The sequence below is a fragment of the Cynocephalus volans genome, chromosome 9 (assembly GCF_027409185.1).
Source record: "Cynocephalus volans isolate mCynVol1 chromosome 9, mCynVol1.pri, whole genome shotgun sequence".
Classification (NCBI taxonomy): domain Eukaryota; kingdom Metazoa; phylum Chordata; class Mammalia; order Dermoptera; family Cynocephalidae; genus Cynocephalus; species Cynocephalus volans.
In genome coordinates, this window is record NC_084468.1 from 35,546,558 (window position 1) to 35,572,204 (window position 25,647).

General features: G+C 39.8%; 1 protein-coding gene across 5 annotated transcripts in view; it reads right to left on the minus strand.

Moving 5' to 3' along the window:
• PDS5A (PDS5 cohesin associated factor A) overlaps positions 1 to 24,936 on the minus strand; it is a 133,383-nt gene extending 108,447 nt beyond the window's left edge. For 4 of the 5 annotated variants that reach the window (XM_063107949.1, XM_063107950.1, XM_063107951.1 and 1 more), the window contains exons 1-2: positions 24,850 to 24,936; positions 23,808 to 23,988 (exon numbers count right to left, since the gene is read on the minus strand). In XM_063107949.1, coding sequence (XP_062964019.1) covers positions 23,808 to 23,948 — 141 coding nt within the window. In that variant the 5' untranslated portion in view covers positions 23,949 to 23,988; positions 24,850 to 24,936. Of the gene's footprint in view, positions 1 to 23,807; positions 23,989 to 24,640; positions 24,717 to 24,849 lie in introns of those variants that run through there. The other variant, XM_063107948.1, reaches the window with a different exon arrangement.
• Positions 24,937 to 25,647: the final 711 nt, after the last annotated feature.

Consider the following 25,647-nt stretch of genomic DNA (forward strand, 5'->3'; position numbering starts at 1 on the left):
GCCTTCTGATAACAGCTTCAATCTCCTTTATTGTTATTGGTCTGTTCAAATTTTCTACGTCTTCACGGTTCAGTTTTGGGAGCTTGTGTGTGTCCAGAAATTTATCCATTTCCTCCAGATTTTCAAATTTGTTGGCGTATAGTTGTTTATAGTAGTCTCGAATGATTCCTTGTATTTCAGATGAATCAGTTGTAATATCGCCTTTTTCATTTCTAATTTTTGTTATTTGAGTCTTCTCTCTTCTTTTTTTTGTTAGCCATGCTAATGGTTTGTCAATTTTATTTATCTTTTCAAAAAACCAACTTTTTGATTCATTGATCTTTTGAATTGTTTTTTGGTTTTCAATTTCATTCAGTTCTGCTCTGATCTTAATGATTTCTTTCCGTCTGCTAACTTTAGGATTGGATTGTTCTTGTTTTTCTAGTTCTTTAAGGTGAAGTGTTAGGTTGTTCACTTGCCATCTTTCCATTCTTCTGAAGTGAGCATTTAATGCAATAAATTTTCCCCTCAATACTGCTTTTGCAGTATCCCACAGGTTTTGGTATGATGTATCATTGTTTTCATTAGTTTCAATAAACTTTTTGATTTCCTGCTTGATTTCTTCTTGGACCCATATGTCATTAAGTAGAATGCTGTTTAATTTCCATGTGTTTGTATAGTTTCCAGAGTTTTGTTTGTTATTAATTTCTAGTTTTAATCCATTGTGGTCTGAGAAGATACATGGGATAATTCCAATTTTTTTGAATTTATTGAGACTTGATTTGTGACCTAATATGTGATCTATCCTGGAGAATGATCCATGTGCTGATGAGAAGAATGAATATTCTGAGGTTGTTGGGTGGAATGTTCTGTAGATATCTGCCAATTCCAATTGGTCTAGAGTCTTGTTTAGATCTTGTGTTTCTCTACTGATTCTTTGCCTAGATGATCTGTCTAATATTGACAGTGGAGTGTTCAGGTCCCCTGCTATTATGGTATTAGTGTCTATTTCCTTCTTTAGGTCTAATAGAGTTTGTTTTATAAATCTGGCTGCTCCAACATTGGGTGCGTACATATTTATGATTGTTATGTCTTCTTGATGGATCAGTCCTTTTATCATTAAGTAGTGTCCCTCATTGTCTCTTTTTATGGTTTTTAGTTTAAAGTCTATTTTGTCAGATATAAGAATAGCCACTCCAGCTCGTTTTTCTTTTCTGTTTGCATGGTAAATCTTTTTCCATCCTTTCACTCTTAGTCTGTGTGAATCTTTATGGGTGAGGTGGGTCTCTTGTAGGCAGCATATAGTTGGGTCCTGCTTTTTGATCCAGTCAGCCAGTCTGTGTCTTTTAATTGGGGAATTTAAGCCTTTAACATTAAGAGTTGTTATTGAAAGGTGTTGATTTATTCCTAGCATTTTATTGGTTGTTTGGTTGTCTTAGGTGTCTTTTGTTCCTTGCTTTCTGATTTACTGTTTGGTTTCTTTGTTTGTTGGTTCCTTAGGTTGTAGATAGTGTTTTTGTTAGCTTGTTTTCTCTTCATGAATGCCATTTTTATTGTACTAGCGGGTTTAGATTTTTCTTGGGTTTTTATGGCAGTGGTAGTTATTTTTCAGGAACCAAACCCAGTACTCCCTTGAGGATTTCTTGTAAGGGTGGTCTTGTGGTAGTGAACTCCCGCAGTTTTTGTTTGTCTGAGAAATATACTATTTGCCCCTCATTTCGGAAGGATAGCCTTGCAGGGTAGAGTATTCTTGGCTGGCAATCTTTGTCTTTTAGTATTTTGAAAATATCATCCCATTCCTTTCTAGCTTTTAGGGTTTGTGATGAAAAGTCTGATGTTAACCTGATTGGGGCTCCCTTATAGGTGATTTGACGCTTCTCTCTTGCAGCTTTTAAGATTCTCTCTTTGTCTCTGAGTTTTGCCAATTTGACTATGACATGTCTTGGAGAAGGCCTTTTTGGGTTGAATACATTTGGAGATCGTTGAGCTTCCTGGATCTGAAGATCTGTGATTTTTCCTATACCTGGGAAGTTTTCTGCCACTATTTTGTTGAATATGTTTTCAATGGAATCTCCATTTTCCTCCCCTTCTGGAATACCCATGACTCGGATATTTGAGCGCTTGAGGTTGTCTGATATCTCTCTCAGATTTTCTTCCATGTCCTTGATTCTTTTTTCTTTCTTTTTGTCTGCTTGTGTTATTTCAAACAGCCCATCTTCAAGTTCAGAGGTTCTCTCTTCAACTTCGACAAGCCTGCTGGTTAAACTCTCCGTTGTGTTTTTTATTTCGCTGAATAACTTCTTCAGTTCAGCAAGTTCTGCTACATTTTTTTTCAGGACATTGATTTCCTTGTATATTTCCTCTTTCAGATCCTGTATACTTTTCCTCATTTCATCATGATGTCTAGCTGAGTTTTCTTGTATCTCATTCAGTTTCCTTAGAATTATCACTCGAAATTCCTTGTCAGTTATTTCAAGGGCTTCTTGTTCTATAGGATCTAGAGTATGAGATTTATTAACTTTTGGTGGTGTACTTTCTTGATTTTTTGTATTTCTGGTGTCTTTTTTTTGGTGTTTATTCATTGTGGCAGGGGGTTTCACAGTCCACTGGTTTGAGACTAATGACTAACTAGGATGTTGCTGTGGTTGCCAATTTGGTATGGCTCCCGCCATGACTGCTCAGTTGGCCTCTAGTGTCTTGTGTGTGTGGTTGCCTCGGGTCTTGGGCTTCTCCGGGGATCCACCTTTCTGGTCAGCTTGTACTCTGCTGGGCTGGTGGATCACGCACCACAGGGTGTGTGATCTCTGTTGAGCTTTCACTTTCTGTACAGGACTTCTCCCCGTTCCGTGTGCTCTGGCCCAGGCTGTTAGATCGTGCAGTGGCGACCCCACCGGGTGTGTGGTTTCTGTCGAGTCTCCGCCTCCCTGGCCGCACGTCTCCCCGCTCTGTGCACACTGTGCTGGGCTGGGGTGTGTCTTCTGCACCCCTCGTCTATCAGCTGGGCCTTCAAGACCCTGCTCAGCACCGCCTCGCCCAGGAAGTCTACCAGGTTTCTGCTAGGCACAGACGACCGGTCTCTCTGGGTGCCTTTGTAGCACTGTGTAGATCTTTCTCGGGTCTTGTTCACCTTTGTATCCCCCCAGTATAAACTGAGTCTAGTGCCCGCCTGCAGCCTGCTCTCCGGCAGGTTCTAGCGGACCTGGGAACTCTCCTACCACACTATTCCCAACCAGAAATTCGTTAGGCTTTTTTCCAAACTGGTGGTCGCAGAGATGGTATCTGCCTCCCAGTAACAGGAAGTTTACCGGGCCGGAGTCCAGGGTGTGGTGGAGTGACAGTCGGCCCGCCCGTATTTCCTAGCCCTCCCAACACTGGTCGGGACGCCCCACACCCCCAGCCCCGCCAGAGAACCGCGGAGGGAGTGGGAGAGGAGGCCGGACCGCAGGGTCCGGAAAGCCCCGCGCCAGGCCAAGCAAATGGGCTCAGTGATGGCCGATCAGGGCGGAGCTGCCCGCACCTGGGAAAATGGAGGCAGCACTGGGGCAGTGAGTGGCCTGGTGGTGCAGGCGGGAGCCGGGTGGGCAACCACCCCCCGAACAGAGCTGTGCCAGGGATCACTCACAGTGCTGTGCCAGGTCGGGCGCTCGCTCTGTCTCTGGTTTGTTGCCTTCCGTGTTCTCGGCGCTGCCGCCTCGGGCTGTTCAGTCGCGGCGCCGCTCGGGCGCTCCCAGGAATCTTCTTTAATGCCGGCCTGAAACCTCGAATCCTGAATAGGGCAGCTGGCCGCCTTCAGTGCGGCCCCAGCCTCCGGGATCCTGGCTGCATCCACAGCAGCCCTGGCGCCGTGCTCCCTGCTCCAAGACTCGCTTTTGCAGCTAAGAATCAGTTCTTTTCCTGCTCCACACTTCAAAGCTGTTGCCGGTAAATGAGGCAGCCTCTCCTGCCGGGGGCAAAGTGGCGTTGAGCCCCCACGACCGGCCAGCAGCAGCAGTCCTCCCTTAAGAGATGGCCAGAGGAAGGTCCACAAGTTTCCCGGCTGCCTGAGGCCCAGTGGCCGCCTTTTCCACCTCAGCTACTCCGCGCCAGCCGCCGCAGCCGCCGCCATCTTGAAACTCCCTCGTAACTCCATTTTTAAAAAGGATAGTTGCATCTTTTTAGATGAAAACATGAAATAATTATTCTTGCCCTATGAAAGTTCAAATATTGGGAAAACACTGTACTATCTGCATAGTGTGTCTCAACTCCAAATCCACCCTTCTATATACTCTGTTCAATGATGCCAAGACTGGGATTCTGCAAAATGCATTTCCCAGACTTCTTTGACAGCTGGCTTATTAGTTTTTCCAAATGGAAGCAGACTGATTAGAAAGCAGGAAGAGGGAAAAAGGAATTCCATCTTGTTTTTCTTGCTATTTCTGCCAATGTCACTCCAGTAGTCTCCAGCTTCTTTCAGCATTCAGCACCCCTTAATTGATACTATTTGTTGTTAGTATTTTTGCACACTGAATGGCTTTAGAAAGTAGCTTTAGCTACAAACTTGGAAATGTTTCTTAATGAATTCAAGCTGTAACTACAAGGCATAATACTACCTATACTAGTATGTGAAACTTACACTACAATAAAGTCATTTCAACAACTAACACTCTTCCAATCACAAGTAATGTCAAGTTCTTTCTTCCTGTTGTGCTAAAAAGTTATAACAAGATCTTCATTTTCAAGCTCAAATTACAGTTCTCAGCAGCATTTTTAGTACCTCAATGCATAAGCACAGGAAATTTCCACATTTCAAAGTCTATTTCAAACTGTGCAATTGAGGAGCTTCCACCTAACCCACAATTGAAAGCAATTAATCTGCAATGTAATGACATGCTAAAAGGCAGTTATCAAGAGAAGAATCTAAAAGAATTCTATAAATGTCTTCCAAGCAATGAATATGCTCAATTAAAATAACTGTGGACTGATATAAAAATTGGGGAGTATTTATCTCTGTGAAAAAACATTTTCAAATGAAATACACAAAATCTCATTACAGAGAAGCCTAACAGATAAACATTTGCAATTGATTTTGGTGATAGGAAAGACTAACTTTGAACTCCAATTAAGCAAAATGTTATGTCCACCTCCCCCCACTTAAGAATTCTATTCTCATTACTAGACCTGCATTACAGGAAAATGTACTAAATTATTATTATGTTTTGACTTCTGCCCCCAAAAATTTTTTTTGAAAATTTGTTCTCTTTTATTATGTTAAGTATCTACACAGGATCCTATTGACATACAAAGAATAAAATATTTACTATTTGGCCCTTCACAGGAAAAAGTCTGCCAACCTCTGGTATGTACTCAAGACAAATGAGTCCTTACTTCTACCAAAAACCATGTACACTACTCGCAGCAGTGTTATTCATAAAAACAAAAAACTAGCAACCCACATATCAACTGTAGTGTGGATAAATAAATCTTGGTATATTCACAATGAAAAAGAATTACTACATTATAGCAACTTATAATATGGATGAATCTCAGACACAATATTTAGTAATGGAGGGCTGGCCAATTAGCTCAGCTAGTTAGAGCACAGTGTTGATAACACCCAGGTCAAGGGCTCGGATCCCCATATCGTATCGGCCAGCTGCCTGAAAAAAAATTAAGCAAAGGAGCCAGACATAAAAGAGTACATACTGCATGATTCCATTTACATGAAGTGGGATGGCAAAAGTAACATACATTGACGGAAATCAGAAGAGTGTCTAAATCTCTGGGGATTTAAGGCAATCTGCCTGGATGCCAGAAATGTTATACATCTTGGTCTGAACAACGGTTACATGTGTATACATATATAAAAATTAATACAGTGTTACACTTAAAAAAAGGAAAAACAGCCAACACCTCATATCTCCCAAGTCCAAGGGGGAATAATTTAACTCTACAATGCAAGAATCAGGCTGTATCTGCCATTAAGGATGACAGAAGAAAAAGTTGGTAAATTTGAAAATAAATCAAAAGAAAATATCAAATTTGAAGAACAGAGAAAGAAAAACAAAACAAAACAAAACAGAGTCCCAGTGAAGAGGACCAATATTTTAAAAATCTAATATGTAATTAGATCTTAGAAAGAGAAGAGAAAAGGGCAGGAAAAAAACCTTGAAGATATAATGACCAAAAATTCCTAACTTTGGTGAAAGACATAAATTTATAGATTCTGAACACCTGTAAAAATATATATATTAATATATATATAAATATATATAAGCTGAGCTCCCAGGATCTATAAATTTATATATAATACATATAAAAATATATAACAAATAATATATATCAATATATTATTTTATATATTATATATTTTATATTTAATTTTCTATATTGATATATATTTATATAATATGTATATATAAATACGTAAGAAAATATATAGATCCTGGGAGCTCAGTGAATCCAAAGCAGGAAAAATATGAGGGAAATCCACACAGATATCACAGTAAACCTGATGAAAATCAAAGAAAAAGAAAAATATATTGAAAGCAGCTAGAGAAAAATGACACATTACATACAGAAAAACAAAAATACATATAACCACTGACTTCTCATCACAAACAATGGAGGAAAGAAGATAGCAAAAAGACATCTTTAAAGCATTGAAACTGCCAATTCAGAATTTTATATCCAAAAAGTAGTGTGGCATTGGTGGTACAGTGGTGAGCATAGCTGCCTTGCAAAAAGAAATATCCTTCAAGTATAAAGGTGAAACAGACATTTTCAGACAAATGAAAACTAAATGAAATTGTCTAGGCAAATCCTCACTAAAAGAAATGCTAAAGGGAAGATCCTCAGACTGAAAGAATATATCATCAGGTAGAAAATTCGATGTTTGGGAAAGAATCAAAAGCACAAGAAATGGTAATAAGCGCACCAACATAAAAGGCTATTTCCCCAAAATGTACTTAAAATACACATAACTGCTTAAGGTGGGGCTTATAATGTATGTAGATATACATGAAAACTATAGCACAGAGGTAGGGGCAGGGATAAATGGACTCAAACCAATGGAAGGCGCTTACATTTTACAAAAGTAGCACAAAAATAAGTTTAAGACTGTAAAAGTTTAAAAGATATGTACTGCAATCCCTAGCGCACACAAACACACACACACACACACACAGCAAAGAGGTATGCCTCCAAAGCCAAGAGATCATTAAAATGGAATTCCACAAAACAGCAAACTGAGATAAAAGGCAGGAAAGGAAGGGAAACAAAAAATCAAGACAAACAGAAAAAGTACAAAATGGAAGGCATATGTCCAACTGTATCAATAATATTAAATTTAAGTGAACTATACACTCTAATTTAAAGGCAGAAAGGTGGGCTGGCTGGTTAGCTCAGTTGGTTAGAGTGTGATGCTGATAACACCAAGGTCAAGGGTTTGGACTCCCATATTGGCCAGCTGCCATGGAAAAAAAAAAAAGTTTAAGATAGGAGAAAAAGCACGACCCAACTATATGCTGGATACATTTTAAAGACACATATAGGTTGAAAGTAAAGTGTGAAAAAGCATAAAATGCAGACAGAAATCATAAAAAGGGGGCAGTTTAGATATCAGAAACAGGGCTGGCCAGTTAGCTCAGTTGATTAGAGTCAAGCTTTTCAACTCCAAGGTCCCAGGTTTGGATCACCTTAATGGCCAGTGACCAATCCCCCCACCCTCCCCCAAACCAACCAACAACTGTGGGGACAGATCAGTTTCAGAATTCAGAACATGATGCAGATACTACATATAACACCAACAGTGGAGTCTAGGGCAGCACCCCATAATCAAATTAGTAGATATCAAAAACATTTCATAATGCTAAAAGAGTTTAGATCAATTTATTGAGTAAGTCAAACAATCATAAATGCAACTATGCCTAATAAAATTTTCAAAATAAATGAAACAAAAGTTCACAGAATTAAAGAAATACACAATTCCACAATCACGGTTTGATGCTTTATCACCCCTTCTCAGCAAGAGAACTAAACCAAAAAATAAATAAATAAATAAACAAACAAATAAACAAATAAATAGAAATAAGTAAAGACCTAGAAGATGAATAATAATTTCAATCTCCTGACCTCAATGACACTAATTTACCTACTAGAACACTACATCCAACAGCAGCAAACCACACATTGTTTTCAGGTGTACATGGTATGTTTGCCAACATAGGGCATACATGGAGCCAAAAAACCAAATCTTAATAGATTTCAAAAGACTGGAATCTTACAAAGTATGTTTTCTGATCACAGTGGAATTAAATTAGAAATCATTAACACTCATATACTTACAAATACTCTGAATATTTGAAAATTAAATCACATTTCTTGATAACTCATAAGTCAAAGAAGAAACAAAGAAAATAAAAAAACATTTCTAACTAAATGACATTGAAAAGATATCAAAACTAGTGGGACACAAAACAGTGTTTCAAAAAAAACAAATAGCTTTAAAAAGCTTATGTCAATGCAGTGATTCTCAATACAGGAGTGATTTTGCCCCCAGGCAACATTTGGCAATATCTGGAAACACTTTTAGTTATCGCAACCTGGGGGTGGGGGGAGGAGGGGGAAGGGCTGGGAGAGCACTGGAGGGTTGCTACTGTCATCTAATGAGTGCAAGTCAGGAATGTTGCTAAACATCCTACAATGCATAAGATATCCTTTCAAAGAATTATCTGTTCTAAAATGTCAGTAGTGGGTTCCGGGGGGAGTATGGTTGCAAAGCTGAAACTTAAAGGAATTGACGGGACCCGCCGGGCAGCTTCCGGGAAACCAAAGTCTTTGGGTTCCGGGGGGAGTATGGTTGTAAAATGTCAGTAGTGCTGAGGTTGAGAAACCATGTGTTAGAAAACTCAAACTAAGTAGAAGGAAGAAAATAATAAAAACCAGAAATTAATAAAACAGAAAACAAGCAAGCAACAGAGAGAATTAACAAAGCCAAAAGTTAGATCTTTGGAAAGAGTAACAGATTTGATAAGCCTCTTGCTAGACAGAACAATTAAAAAAGAGAGACAATATAAGAAATATAGGACAGGAATATCACTACAGACATCAAAAAGATTTTTTAAAAAGAGGGCTGGCAGATTAGCCTAATTGATTAGTGCATGGTGTTATAACACCAAAGTCAAGGGTTCGAATCTCTGTACCCGCCCCCTGCCAATAAATATCAACTTTATGTGGATAAATAAGGCAACTTAGAAGTGGACAAATTTATTGAAAATACAACATTCCCATACATTTTTAGTGGGAATGTAAAACAGTATAACCATTTGGGAAAAAGACTGGCAGTTGCTTATATAATTAATCATAAATTATCTTATGACCCAATGACTGCACTCCTAGGTACTTACCCAAGATAAATTAAAGCCTGTGTCCAACAGAAGACTTGTACAGGTATGTTCATAGCACCTTTACTCAAAACAGCCTAACGTGTTAACAGTCCAAGTTTCCATCAACAAGAGAATGGCAAAACATATTGGTATATTCATATAATGGAACAATATTTAGCCACGTAAATGTACAGACTAATGAGACATGCAACAACATGGATGAATCTCAAAAACATGTTGTGTGAAAGAGGCCTTACGCGAGTACGTACAGAATGTATGATACTATTTATCAGCACCGCACTCTACCGAGTGAGCCACGGGCGGCCCTGTATGATACTATTTATATGAAGTTTTACAAGCAAATCTAATCTAGGTTTAAAAAATTAGAAGAGGTTTCTGGTCAAGATGACGGAATAGACAGTCCCCATTGTCACTCTCTCCCACAAATCAACCAATTTACAGCTATAAAAAAGCAACAATAGCCAAGCTGGGGCTGCTAGAGCTTAGGGGAAGAGGAGGAGAAACCTATAGAGTGCATAAAGGCAAGAGAAGCCACTATGAGAGAAAGAAAAAAACGCTCTGACCATTTTGTGTATGGCAGCTTTAAGGCTGGAGCTGCTGAGCGCACGGAGCAGGAGTTGGCAAAAGCTGCAGCTGTGTCCTTCAGATGAAGTTGCTTGGAGGTGGCAGGGGAGAAGAGGGCTTTGGTGGCCTCCAGGCCAGCAAGACCATTAACAGGGTTCCTACGGACCCACATAGGACTGAGGAGCCACAACAACTGAAAAAAAAGGAGCCACTCAGAGGCTGGTGAGTAATCACAACCAGGTCTGTCCCATGGGAAGTGTCTGCAGCAGGGGTGGTAGGGAAGACAGGCCCATGCAGGAACACTGGGGCACAGCAAGGACAGATGACCTGCACTCCAATCAGCGAAGGACCACTTAGAGGAGACTGGTCAGGAATATAAAATCGCATGGGGTGCAGTTTGATGAAAAGACTCGGGACCAGATCAGAGTTTCTATACAACCCAGGTGCACCAGGTCTCTGGAGAGCCAGAAGTACCTATAAAGTCAACCATTAAAACCTGAGCTGTACAAAAAGCCTTCCTTAGGGAATCAGCAGCAAACCAGCAATTTAGCTAAACCACACAGCTCAAGTACTGGTCCCCACAGGAAGTTCCCCCATTTTAGAAGTAAGCAAAGACAAAAAAATTAGTTCTGGCCCAGGCACACCACCAGTGCCTCAGGCTGCTTGGTGACCTAAAGCATGGAGATGAGGACCGGACCCCCCCCCCAAGCAGGCACACCACACATGCCAAGGAGCATACCAAGAACATCACCTCCATGTGGGTGGCCCACCACAGCCACCACAATAACCACAGCTGCCACAAAGGCAGCCAGATGCCACAACCACCACGCAGATGATCTGCCAGCCACTGGAGTGCATTGACACAATGAGAGTCGTCAGCAGAGACCAAAGAAAAGAAGAGGATGTCTCTCTTCACAAAGCCCATTTCAGAGTGACAGAAGAAGCATCTGCTCTACAATAATATTGGGGGATCTGAACACACCTCTCAGCATTGGACAGATCATCTAGGCAACAAATCAACAGAGTAAAACCATGACTCTTTCAGAAGGAGAGAAGACATCTAGGATAATTAGAGAGGGGAGGAGGGAGGGAGAAGGGGATGGGGAGAGATTGGACAAGGACCATAAAAAGTAACAATTTGTAACAATATATATGCTAGTAATATTGATTTGATCAACATTTGTCAATGTTGAACCCAAAATATGTATAATCAATTATGATTCAATAAAAAAAAATTAGAAGAGTGGTTGCCTATATGGGGGTGATGTATGGAAGGGATTGACTGAAAAGAGGCATGAGGGAACTTTCTGGGATGATAGTAATGTTCTAGATAAATTTGGGTTACACAACAGTATGCACTGTTAAAATTCATCAAATGAGTATAATTCAGATGTGTGCATTTCACTGATATAAATTTTACCCTCCCTCAAAAAACTGTGAACTAATATTGAACTCTTAGTGATATTCATGCTGAAGTGTTTAGGGGTGAAGTGTACTGTTAACTGCATATTACTTTGAAATACATTTAAAAAACAGACTGCTGGATGCATGCATACACACACACACAAACACACAATAAAGCAAAATACAGTAAACCACAGCTCAACCAGACAAGAATTGATTCAGTACCCCACACTAACTGCCTGACAAAAGAAGAGGTATGCTTATTTCCGGGCATAAATATAACTTACCTCAGAGATTACTGTTCTTTTATAATGTCAAGCACTCAGTCAGAAACAAAAGCTGAGGCAGTGGATTGGAGACCCATTGTCAAGATATAAATAAGTCAACAAACCAGAACCAAAGGTGACCCAAATGCTAGAGCTATCAGATAGGAACTTTACTTATTTACTTTTACAATTTATTTATTAATTATTATTTTTTTACATTCTAAGATGTTGAGGAGCAGTTGGGGGGGAGAGGAGAGAGGAGCAGGGGTGTGGCCGAGGCCCATGGAACACCCCTCATTCCAGCAGGAGAGCCCAGGGGGCTTCCAGCAGCACCTGGGTTACAGATAGGGACTTTATGATTAATATTTTTAAAAGATATAGTAGGAAACATGGACAACATGCATTAACAAGTGGGAATTTTGGAAAAGAAATGGAAACTATATCAAACTGTCAAACAATATCAAAAGAGACTGAAGAGAGAAAAAATGGGTTGAATATTTTTCAAAAATAATGGAAGATAAGCTATAGATCCAAGAAACTCTGAGAACCCCAAACAAAATAAATACAAAGAGAAACACAGAAGACACATTATAGTCAAAAAATGGTAAATCTTTAGGGAAGCCAGAAAAGAAAGTAATCTCTTACTAGGACAATTTACAACTTGAAATGTTCTCTTAAATTACCATCACATATTTCATACTGTTAATTTGCAAATTAAGTGAAGTTAATAAAGCAACAAAAACATTTCACCTTTTTTTTTTTTTGATCAGTTGTCTGCACCACGCTCAGCCAGTGAGCACACTGGCCATCCCCATATAGGATCCAAACCTGCAGCCTCGGCGCTACCAGCGCTGCACTCTCCTGAGTGAGCCACGAGGCGGCCCAAAACATTTCACCTTTGATGACACAGAAGTCCCACAGGAATAATATCACGTATGTAAGTAAGAATGAGTAGTTTTGAAATGCCACAGACTACGGAAAATGCAAAACAGATCAATGTTTACTGACCCTCTTATTTCAGAAAATGTAAAATTCTCATTAAGGAATTGTATAGGAACTGCCAATTCAACTTCAATTTTTTATTTATTTATTTTTGCATTTTTTCTGCTTTTATTAATAACAATAACAAAATGCATTATTTATTGATTTCCTACAAAGTCCCCCACCTCTTTATTTCATCTACTTGTCATGACAGCACTGCCAACTGGTTCTCAGGCCCCCATGTTGTAGGAAAAGACATGAAGGCTCAGAGAGGGTGACACTTGTCCCAAGTCACCTCAATGTCACATTCAGACACAGGTTGGGCTCACTCCAGGCCCCGCTGCCTGTTATGGCATCTGCTGGTCTCTTCTTGTCCACACCCATTGACAATGGGATGGTCTCTCTCTCTCTTTTTTTTTTTTTCAATGTGACTGGGGATCGCAACCCTTGGCCCGCACCGCGCTCAGCCAGTGATCGCACCGGCCATCCCTATATAGGATCTGAACCCGCGGCGGGAGCGCCGCTGCGTTCCCAGCGCTGCGGTGAGCCACGGGGCCGGCCCTCTTTTTTTAAAAAAAAATTTATTTATTTATTTATTTATTTTTAAAAACTCCAACAAGCTATATTTGTAGCAGTCATTTCAAATCAGGAAGAACAGGATGACATGAGAGATCATTTGGAAACTCAATGTCTGCCTTCATGAGTAAATAACTCAAATGATATTGTAAGCTATGACCCTTAGCGATATCGCTATTAAATAACATTTTTGTAACTACTAGTAAAACTGCTTTTAATGGAAACATAGATTAACGCAGAGGTAAATAACAGATTGCCACCAGATAAGGTAAAACAGATCATGGTATACATAGTTACAATGTCTTCCAAATAAATTCACACATTTTCAGGATATAGCTAAGTTTAAAATAATTGGGGGATAGTTTGTTTCTGCACAGAATTTAAACTTAATGTTAAACACCCTATAACTAATTTTAAAAGTCCTTTTTAGACAAAACTTTTGAGAACAGTTAATATGAAATTTAGCATCAAGGAAAATACATTTCTGGGATTCTCAGCACATTTTCTCTGTATCAAGATCACCTGTGGGACTTATTTAAAATGCAGGAAAAAGGGCTGGCTGGTTAGCTCACTTGGGAGAGCATGGTACTGATAACAACAAGGCACTGGCCAGCTGCCAAAAACAAAACAAACAAAACAAAGAAGGTAAAACGCAGTAAAAAAAAAAAAAAGAAAGAAAGAAAGAAAAGAAAAGAAAAAAAGAATTTAGATAATTGAGCCCACCCCTAAACTACTAAATTTAAGAGGGTGGTGTGTCAAGTTGGGGCGGTTACCAGGTGTCTGATTCTTAACAAAAGCACTAGGTGGTATTTGAGAACTCTAAAAATCTGAGACATAAATCTAGATTAAAGCACGCTGATTATCTCCAGGACTTAAAATCTTCTGAGTAAACTGGCACTTACAACTCACCTCGGATGAACAAGAAAAACAAAAATTAGAAATATTATGAAGACAATAACAAATCTAATAGATTTAAAAAAACCATAAACAATATATAAGGAAAACATTTGGGACTTACCATGCTAAAAAATATATAGGGAAAAAAATAGGAATGTGGGCTTTAGGTGATAATGATGTGTGTTAATGTTGGTTCACAAATGTATCACTCTGGTGTAGAATGTGATGGGGTTAGGCCTATGGGTGAGGGAGGACCAGTAATAATTGGGAAGACTCTGTACTTTCCACTTAATTTTGCTGTGAACTTAAAAATGTTCCTAAAAAAAAAAATTAGTCTATAGGGCTGGCAACTTAGCTCACTTGATAGAGCAAGGTGCTGATAACACCAAGGTCAACGGTTTCGATCCCCTTACCAGCCAATGCCAAAAAAAAAAGTATATTAAAAAATATTGAACAAACCAAAAAAACTATGGGAAAAATGTACAGAACAATTAAGACAGCAGCAGTAGCTTACAGTACCAAAAATCTGATAAAACATCAATTAAAGAAAGGATAAGAACTGAATATAGTAGATAAAATTATATAACTATTTGAGAGATTTAAAAACAATTTTGTTTTAATACTGCCTGATTTTTACCATTTTCTTCAAAGCTATTTAGGTGTATGCTTCAAGAAAAAAGATATTTTCTAAATAACTTCAGCCAGAAACAAAGTAGTCTCCTTATATACACTAAATCAATCTTCACAAATCTTAAGAAAAATACTTTTATTCAATGGTTTTCCTATCACAGATAAGGAATTCACCTCTACCTATTTTACAGTAACTAGATGAGGAACATTCAATTTAATAAGCATTTGAAGTTCCAGGACACTTACACATGGCCACTGAAAGTAACACAATTTTCAAGTATTAAACTTATAATGGCACCAATTTACCATTAATGTTTAATTAGAACTCTTAGAAATGTTAGCAATTTTTCTGGAAAAGAACACACTGAATATATAACATGAATTGGATTTTTATTATAACTAAGTAAATACAGGTAGATAAAACAACTCTAAATTTTACTCATCCACAGCTTTCACACCTAGCGTCAGATAACTATAATCACAGCAAGTAACAGATTTAGGGAAACAGCATCAATTAGAGATGGATTACTGTTCAAATAAAGATGCTATCTATCTGCTCCAGACACGAGGGTAAAAAAGACTACATGAACTGGCTGCAAAGAAAGGGTGGTATTCATGTGCTTAAGAAACTGCTTGGTCACTTAGCTTTGTTAATCATGCAAAAACACAATAGCACACATCACTCTTCAGTTCAAATGCCTGAAAAAAATTTTTTTGGTTCAAATTCTTTTCTTTGGCATTCAAGGACTTCAACAATTCCGTAGGGTTAAGAACTAACCTCTAACCCTAAATTGCTTTAGCTCTAGCAAAACTGTTCTACTCATTTTCTTTAAACACACCAAGCATGTTTCTGCCTCTCAGTCTTTGACCCTGCTATTCATCTGTCTGGAATGTTATATCACCCATTTTCCTATCAAAGTCTGAGCCTTCAAATCTCAGCCCAACTGTCGCCTTTTCTTTAAAAGGTTTCTCGACTATCAAAATTCTTAGTGATCTTTTTATCCAAAGAAACAGATGCAATACTGGCAAGCTGCCAAAACAACAATGACAGATGTAATCCTACCACATAATTGGCACTCAAGTAATAAGTTATGACATGATAATCTCAAATATTCTTCATATGAGTGGAAATCCATTCCATATTATTCCCAGTATAAATCCAATTTCCCCTAATGGACTAATGCTGTTTAAGGGCTGGCACTACCAGCAACCAATCACAGTCAGTGCTTCTTCTCTGGTAGGAAGTTTTAAGTGTTTGATCTTAATGATAATTTTATAACTTGAAAAACAACACATTATGGCAGTTCCCAACTTTTGGGATATCGTATAGCATACAAAAAATGACATGTGTTTAAGCTCCAAAGACTGAGGGACTCTATATCTAGGCACACCTGTACCTGTGTAGAAGCACAACAGTTGGGAAGCTCTGCATTAATGTAAAGACCAAATGCCAACAGCAGGGAAAGTTTAGTAAATTCCTTCATTATGTTTGTGGTCAGCTTTCTACTGCAAGTTATCCAGACGCTTTTTAATTTGTTGTCTTCAGCAAATAAAAACTTGTTAGGTTTTTATATAACATATAAACTTCACTCATTTTATCTCTCTGCACCAGAGAATTCAACTGAATATATATTCATGTGCCAACAACCTCAGCAAAGCTGTTTAACTTTAAACAATTAACAATGAAATAGAAGCTAATAGAAATAAAATTCATTAACGTCCTTAAACCTGCTCTCCTACTATGAGCACCATGTAGATTACTGATATAGGATATAGAAATCATGGCATTTGGGCCGAGCCCGTGGCGCACTCGGGAGAGTGCGGCGCTGGGAGCGCGGTGACACTCCCGCCGCGGGTTTGGATCCTATATAGGAATGGCCGGTGCACTCACTGGCTGAGTGCCGGTCACGAAAAAGACAAAAAAAAAAAAAAAAAAAGAAAAAAGAAAGAAATCATGGCATTTGCCTTCTACATAACAATGTAATTTATTTCATATATTATTATTATTTTTTTTTTTTGAAGATGACTGGTAAGGAGATCTTAACCCTTGACTTGGTGTTGTCAGCACCATGCTCTCCCAAGTGAGCTAACCAGACATCCCTATATAGGGATCCAAACCCGTGGCCCTGGTGTTATCAGCACCACACTCTCCCAAATGAGCCGTGGGCTGGCCCTCATATATTATTTTTAATAAGCCTTCACCTAATTTCTATTTAACTCAAGGTCTTAAATTAAGAGTTGAGGCTTGAAGCTTTCAACATCATCTCTGTTATTAAAATTCTGTCCTCCTCCCACCCAACCCTCATTTCTTCAAACTTAAAAAGTATCACTCAATTCCCTTTGAGTTTTTAAGAAAACTTAAACAGAGTTTTTACTCCTCTGAACCTCAATGTGACACTTATACTTAATTATTCTTATACGGAACTTCTCTTGTTGCCAGGAGGTAATAAAATGGCTTCTTTGCAACATATTAATTTGCCTATTTGACAGCTAACTTAAAAGTAGGCATTATTTGACAATACATTATTGAGAAGCTGCGGGAAACAGGCACTCTCATACACTGCTGGTGAAAATCCAAAATGGTACAAAACCTATGGAAGAGAATTTGACAATCTCTAACAAAATCATTCATAAATTTACCCCTTAACCCAACAATCCACTTCTAGGAACGTACCCTAAAAACACACCCCTCAAATGCAAAAGAATATGTGAACAAGATTATTTACTTTAGCATTACTTATAATAGCAAAATATTAGAAGTTATCTAAAATGCATGGTGGTATTAGTTAAATAAATTATGGCACATCTATACAGGAAGAACCATAACACCATGAAAAAGAATTTTAAAAGATCTCCAGATATGGAGTGATTTCCAAGATATAGTTAAGTGAAAGAAGCAAAGTACAAAAAGAGTACATTTAGTAGTCTATATTTTGGGTAAAAAGAAGATAAACCAGAAACTAATGAAATAATTATCTACAGTAGGTGGGTAGATATAAATAATAGGAAGTGTAAATTTACACATTTCTGATTCTTGAACCATGTAAAATTAAATAAAAAGAACAAAAATTGTTAAAATTGAATACAAACACTTCTACACTCAACAACAAAAAATACACAAAGGACTTGAATAGACATTTCTCCAAAGAAGATTCACAAATAGCCAACAAGCATATGCAAAGATGCTCAACATCACTAATTGTCAGAGAAATGCAAATCAAAAACCCGATTATCACCTAACACCCATTAGGATGGTCACTATCAAAAAAACAGACAATAACAAATGTTGGTGAGGATGTGAAGAAACTGGAATCCTTGTGCAGTGTTCGCAGGAATATAAAACAGTGCAGCTATGGAAAACAGCACAGATGTTCCTCAAAAAATAAAAAATGGAATTACCATATGATACAGCAATCCACTTCTGAGTATATATCCAAAAGAATTGAAAACAGGATCTCAAAGAAATATTTGCATAACCATGTTCGTTGCAGCATTATTCACAACAGCCAAGAGGTGAAAGCAACCTAAATGTCCATCAACAGAAGAACGGATAAAGAAAATGTGGTATATACACACAATGGAATATTATTCAGCCTTAAAAAAGGAGGAAATCCTGTCACAGGTTACAACGTGGAAGAAACTTGAGGACATGCTAAGTGAAATAAGTGATGTCACGCACCCAAAAAAATGCTGCATGACTGCACTTATGAAGTATATAAGGTGGTCAAACTCAGAGACATAAAGTAGAATGGGAGTTACTAGGGTTGAGGGGAGGGGAAAATGGGGAGTTGTTCAATGAGTAGTTTCACTTTTAAAAGATGAAAAAGCTCTAGAGATCTGTTGTACAACCATGTGTATATAGGTAACAATACATTTAAAAATGGTTAAGATGGTAAATTTTGTTATGTGCTTTTTGCCACAATAAGAAATCAAGCAAGGATTACATTTGCCAGTGAAAATAAAAAGGGTAAATAAAAAAATAAATAAATAAATTGAATACAAACAGAAAGAAACAAACTAACTACATATAAAGTTGATAACATACCTGTTCAGATAAACAGAACTCAAATTCAAGTAACTAACAAACATCGTACTTCATATACCCTTAAAGGGACAAAAAGAACTACAAAGAAGTCTTGTAAAGGATAGTGGTAAAGTAGATCTGAATTTAGTTTTTGCTTACAGTAGAGTAATAAAAATAAATAAACTTATCAATGTTATGGGAAACCAGAGTTCTTAGCGTAGAAAAAAGACAAAAATATGGAATAAAGGAAGCTTAGGAAAAACTCTGTCCTAGATTTTAATTGGAGATATCAAAATAAACTCATGATTGATTGGATAATAAATAAAAATATATTTTCTAGCTGTATATACTGAAAGGGCCTGAAGAAATTACATCCTAATATCAATGCAAACACCGTGCTCAGATCTTGGTTTATAAACACCAGCCTCTACGAACATGGAAATAGGGCTCCCCTGAAAAAATGATCTATCCAAATCTGGGGCAGCAGTATAAGGTGAACATCTTGAACCAAAAAGCAAAAAAGTGCTCAGACTCATAGAGAGACATGTCAAATGGTATTAGATGTCTCAAAAGGACACCTAAAGAGCCAACACACTTATTTGGGACCATTTAAGTCTCAAAAGGAATAAAGACAGTAATAGATCATAATGTATTGAATAAAATAAATAATCCATGAGTAATATATTTTAAATGGGGGTAGATCTGCAGGCTCTTTTTTTTTTTTTTAAAGATGACCAGTAAGGGGATCTTAACCCTCGACTTGGTGTTGTCAGCACTGCACTCTCCCAAGTGAGCCATGGGCCAGCCCTATGCAGCCTCTTTTTTATAGAAGAATGCCAGCTAATACATGTAGAAGAAATGACAGAATCTAAAAAGCCTTGTAGACAACGTATACTTGAAAAAAAAAAAATTTAGGGCCGGCCTGTGGCTCACTCGGGAGAGTGCGGTGCTGATAACACAAAGGCCACGGGTTCGGATCCCATATAGGGATGGCCAGTTTGCTCACTGGGTGAGCATGGTGCTGACAACACCAAGTCAAGGGTTAAGATCCCCTTATACCCGTCATCTTTAAAAAAAAAAGAAAAGAAAAGAAAAGAAAAAAAAAATTTAACACAGTCAACATTTTATAACTACCAAAGTGGATGCTAAAACAATTCAGAAAAAATTGTTGGAAAGCAAGTTACTCTTACAAACTATCCCTCAAACATTATTTATTAATTGCAAATGGGGAAAATGTACCTTTATAATGGAGAGAGTTGGCCCAGTGATCAAACTTAGCATAACCAATACAACGTGACATTACATGTCATATAATGACATTATACGAGCACAACACTACTTGAATAGTACACTTGCCAAAAAAAGTTTAACTTGAGTCCAAGCATGAGGAAATGGGCAAACCAGATTATGAAACTCCTATAAGATACATAGCATGAATGCTTCAAAAACGTCATGTCATGAAAGCCCTCCCCCCACCACAAAAAGTAGGACTATCTAAATTAAAAGAGATTGAGGAAACATGATAAATACATGTGATCCTATATTAGAATTTGGACAGAGGAAAAAACACAACTTTATAAAGTCAATTTTCCCTTACAAGCACATTAAAAAAAATATTCCCACATATTTTTTCTGATAGTAAATACCGTAAATTTAAATAAATTTACAAATCTAGCAAGTTGGCTATAAATACATACTGTTGTTTTTGAGATGAAATGTTTTTCAAATGTATAAGTAAAAAGTGTAGACAGAGTTAGTATACTTTTACTTGTCACAAGAGCTCCTGTAGCAGATTAAAGACTGCTACAAATTCTTTCCTACTTCTTCCTTGAGAGTCAGGATCAATTTCTTCTCCCCTTGAATATGGACTGGGTTATAAAACAACTTTATTTGGTTTTTCTGTTTGTTTGTTTATTTGGTGGCTGGCCAGTAGGGTTATAACTACTCTAACCAACAGAGAAAGGTAGAAGTGACATTGCCCATTCTGGACCGAGTACTGGCAACTTCCTCCATGGTGTCTTGGAGCCCTGAGTCTACCTACTCTGCTGGAGAGACCATGTGGAGAAGCCCTAAGAGTACATCATAGATAGGACAAAGGAGCCCAATTGAGTCCAGCCTTTCAGCTGTATCCACCAACGCATCAAGTGTTTAAGTGAAGCCACTGTGGATCCTCTAGACCCATCTAGTCATCAGTTGAATACCACTGAGTAAGCCCAGTAGCTACATGAAGCAGATATGAATAAAATCCTGCCTAAATTCCTGACCCACGAAACTTGAGATAAGAAAAGTTGCTCGTAATAGCCAAAAGGAGAAAGCAACCCAAGTGTCCACTGATGGATGAATAGAGAAACAAGATGTGGTATACACATACAATGAAATACTATTCAGCCTTAAAAAGGAAAGAAATTCTGACACATGCTACAATAAATATGAATGAACCTTGAAGACATTATGCTAAGTGAAATAAGCCAGTCACAAAAGGACAAATATTGTATGATTTCCCTTATTTAAGAGTAGTCAAGTTCATAGAGGTAAAAAGTAGGAATGGTGGTTGTCAGTGGCTGGGGGATGGGGAGAATGGGGAAGTAATGTTTAATGGGTACATAATTTTAGTTGGAAAAGATGAAAAAGTTCTGGAGATGAATGATGGTGATGACTGCACAACAATGTGAATGCCGTGAATGCCACAGAACTGTACACTTAAAAATGACTAACGTGATAAACTTTATGTTATATACATTTTAACACGAAAAGAAGTAAAAAAATTTTTAAAGAGTTTGTTATACAGAACCTGATACCCAGAACAGTTCCTCTACACAAATGGAAGTCTGAAACAAGAACTGTGTTGCACTAAGCATCACTTCACAAATGCATATTGGCTATATTTTAGGACTTGATTTTAGGGAATCTGCCTCTCCATTTAATTTTTAATGTTCTTAGCAGAATCTTCTGCATTAATACAAACATTAAAATAAAAGTTATAGTATCAACCAGCCAAAATAATAAAATATATGAACAGAATTTAGAGTTGAAATTACATACTTAATTACATGCTCTAAAATTTTGGTTCCACTATAAAAATACTTGTCCATTCTTGAAAACTGAACAGATCAAACATCTCTGAAATCCTTTGACCAAGATTTTACTTGCCTTTAAGCCCAACTTATATTTATACAGCATCTGAACATTGTTGGTATAATAATAAACTAATAAATTTACAAAATTTACCCATAACCAAGGTTCTAATAAAAGTCATCAAAATTTCAAAAATAATTAAAAATAATTAAAGTTTGTTAAAAATATGCATTTCCAATGAGACAATAATTCTTTAGACAGAGACCTCTAAAAAGAATAAAGTCAAAACAGACAAAAGGCAGGAGAAATACAAAATCAAAATAATTTTTCAGAAAAGCAAGGGTTAGCAGTAGGACACTCAAATAGGTTAATATGTATGTCAATTTTAACTTCCAAAAGAACTCATAGCAAATGGATATTCTAACCCATGTTCATGCTACACTTGGTTATATGTCCATTTATGTTTAACAGTACTTCTGATATTCAATTTTCAAGTGGAAAATATATAGTCATAACTTTACAGTTTTTTAACCAAATTATCTACCACCATAACTTGAAAACAATGAAAATTAAAGATCCATAATATTTTTTACTTAACAGCTTTATATTTCATAATTTTTGCAGACTCTCTAAACACTCTACAACTTTAAGAAGCATCAATTAAGGACCTCAATTCATGTATAATCTTTAGTATTATGATTTGTTTCAATGAAAGGAACTGTGTTTTATTCCTTCCAAAGAGGCAACAAATTAGAGAATCATTACATTTTGACACTAAACTATAGGAATACTTTAAATACTATATTCGCTAAAACATGACATTGTACACATTTACTAGGCACTATACTAAGCTGTAAGAATAAAGGACCAAGATCATTCGTTAAAAATTCATTTCACTAAATTGCCCAAGGTAGAAACATCAACAGCATTGTTTCTTCCCTCACCTCCCACCACGACTGTCTGATTCTCTGAAATGTCTCTTGATCACTCCTATTCCCACTGTCATAGCCCTACTTCAATATTTCAAAATCTTTCACCTAGACAACCTTTAACAGTTTCCTAGCAGGACTCATCCTCTCTGGTCTTTTCCTACTCCAGTCTAACCCCAATTGTGATAACCAAAATGTCTCCAGCATTGCCAAACATCCCCTGGGGGTCAGAGATGCCCTGATTGAGAACTACTGCTTCAAGCTGATCCCCTAACAAGAATGGCACTTATTTGGTAAGGCTCTAGCCACAATATATATGTCCAGGGAAGAAAGCAAGAAACTTACCAACAAAGCTGTAACTTACCACTTTAAACTTAGGACCAATAAGGTGATGCTTTATGAAAAGAGCCATAATACTTTCTTTGAACATATGGACTTAAATCATCACCTTACTTCAAGTCTGAATTTTGAAAAGTCAGTTCCTTCTGTCAAAGTTTAACCACACTATATACATATTCAAGCTTCTGGATATTAGAAAACTGTGACCTTTAGGGCCGGCCATGGCTCACTTGGGAGAGTGTGGTACTGATAACACCAAGTCAAGGGTTAAGATCCCCTTACCGGTCATCTTTAAAAAAAAAAGAAAGAAAGAAAACTGTGACTTAAAAAAAAAGTCTTTTGTGCTTAAATCAGTCCTCTCAGAGGCTGATGAAAATAGGAACCTTCCTAGGCAAATTATTCCCTACATTTAAGGTTGCAAGGTACTTTGAACAGTATTCTCATAAATATTTCCAGAAAAACGGTAAAGACAAATGAATTCCTATGCATTAAAAACAGCAAGACTGAAAAAAACCACACTCCTTTTTAATTTCGCACAATGAATATGTCCCTACAGAATTTATTCGAAGATGTATCCAAAATAGAACAATACCTTTCAAAGGGGATAAGGGAGAAGACCTAAAATTCTCGGTAATAAGTGAAATTCTAAAGGCCAGGCCGAGCAGTGAAGTAATGGTCCAGGAGAAAGCACTTCCTACCAGAGACGTGAAGTTCGAACAATCTGTCCAGAATGCAAGAAACTGACCAATATGAAGTTTACCTTCAATCGTTTGATCATTTCGTCGGTGGTGATCTTGTCGGTGATCTCCTTTACCCCCGGAGGGTAAGCGATCTTCCCGTCGGCACTCACGACGCCACAGAGGGCAGTGGCAGGCTTGGGCTGCGCGGTGGAGAAGTCCATCCTGGGGGACAACTTTTCTTTCACAGTCCTCTACCGGCCTCTATCGGTCAGAAAACCAAAGTTCAGCGGCAAAGGGGCGACTTTGTAACCTCTTTTTTCATTTCAAAAATCTCTAATCTGGAAAGGGCCCTTTCTCCCCGGAGGCCGGGGATCCCGCAGCGGCCCCGCCACCTACCCCTTCCCAAGGCTCGGACTCCACCGGCCACCCGCCGTCCCCACCCGCGCAGGCCCCGCCAGCCCCAGGCCCACGGTACTCCCCGGCACTAGCCGCCGCGGCCGCGGGAGGCGCCGAGCAGCGCCAGGAGTTTCCCATTCCACCTTTCACAATGAAATCCACCCCCGAGCACCAAGGTCCGAAGTTTGGCGGCCTCGGGAGGCAGCCGAGGACCCTAAGGACCCCGTTAGGCCAGAAAGAAGCACCAGGTCCCCGCACAGCCGGTCCCCTCTGGGAAAGGAAACGCGAGGCCTGTAGGGATCGGCTTAGGCCGCAAAACTAGGGACCCAAGCGGACCCACACGCAGAGGCGGCTCTCAGGAACAAAACGACCTTGCCCGGCCGAGCTTCGGGACCCCCGGCAGTCGCCGCCGCGCTCCCGCCCCTCCCCTGTCCCGTTCCCCACCCCCGCGGGAGGGGAAAACAAGCCCCCCTCCACCCCAGCCCCACGCCAGGAAGCGGCTGACGCGGCTCCGCACTTCACATTTTGTTCCTTCAACTTCGGCTGAGGGACCCCGGCGGCTTCCTTCGCCCCCGGCCACTCGGCGCCGCCCGGCACCGCCGAGGCCTTACCGGCACCTCTAGGCAGCCCCACCGGGCCTTGGACCCGCACCCCCCTTTGCGGTCTCCCCTTCCGTCCCCTCCCTCCACCAGCCGAGGGCGGGAGCCGAGCTGCCGCCGCCTTTACCTCCTCCTCATGCGGGCAGAAGGTGCATTGAACGCCCGGGCCTCTGTCAGGTGGTTGCGCCGCCGCCCCTCGTCGGGCTGCACACAAAGCGGCTCCCCGGGTCCCGCCGCCGCCGCCGCCGCCCGCCCGCCCGCCCCGGAGCGGCGCTGGGGCTGGCGGTGCCGAGGAGGAGCAGCCGCCGCGGGGGGAGACGCGGGGCGAGTGTGCGCTGGGCGGGGAGACACTGCCTCTCTCCGTCTGGCTGAGGAAGAGCAGGCTCGGAAAACGTTCCTCCGGGAGCGTGTGCGCGAATGTCCGCCCGGGCGCCCCACGGACCACCCGCTCGCACCTAGCGCCGGCCGGGCCGCCGACCCGGACCCGGACGCCCCTCACAGCGGCGCGCGCCCGGCCGTCAGTGCCCCGGGAGCCGGCGCCTCGCGCACACACGGGCCGGTCACGCGAGCGGCGCGAGAGCACGCGAGAGCAGCGCGCGCGCCTCGCTCCCTCCCCTTCCTCCGTCGGCCGTGCGTCCTCCTCCCTCGGGCCCGAGGCGGCCGCGCGCGGGGCAGACAGCGCCGCCACCCGGTTGGCGCCGAGACCTGCCGCGCGGGGCGCCTCCGGGAGGACCCGACCCAAGAGGGCGAGCGGAGGAGGAGCCCGGGTGGCGGGAAGCGAACCTTGGTCCCCGCGGCCCTGCGAGGGCACGCAGAGCGGAGAGACTGTTACCTTTCGCCGCGGAGATGAGTTCATGACTTTTGGGGTCATCCTGAGGGAAGTGGAGGTAACTGATTGAAACATGGTTAACTACCCGGTGAAAAT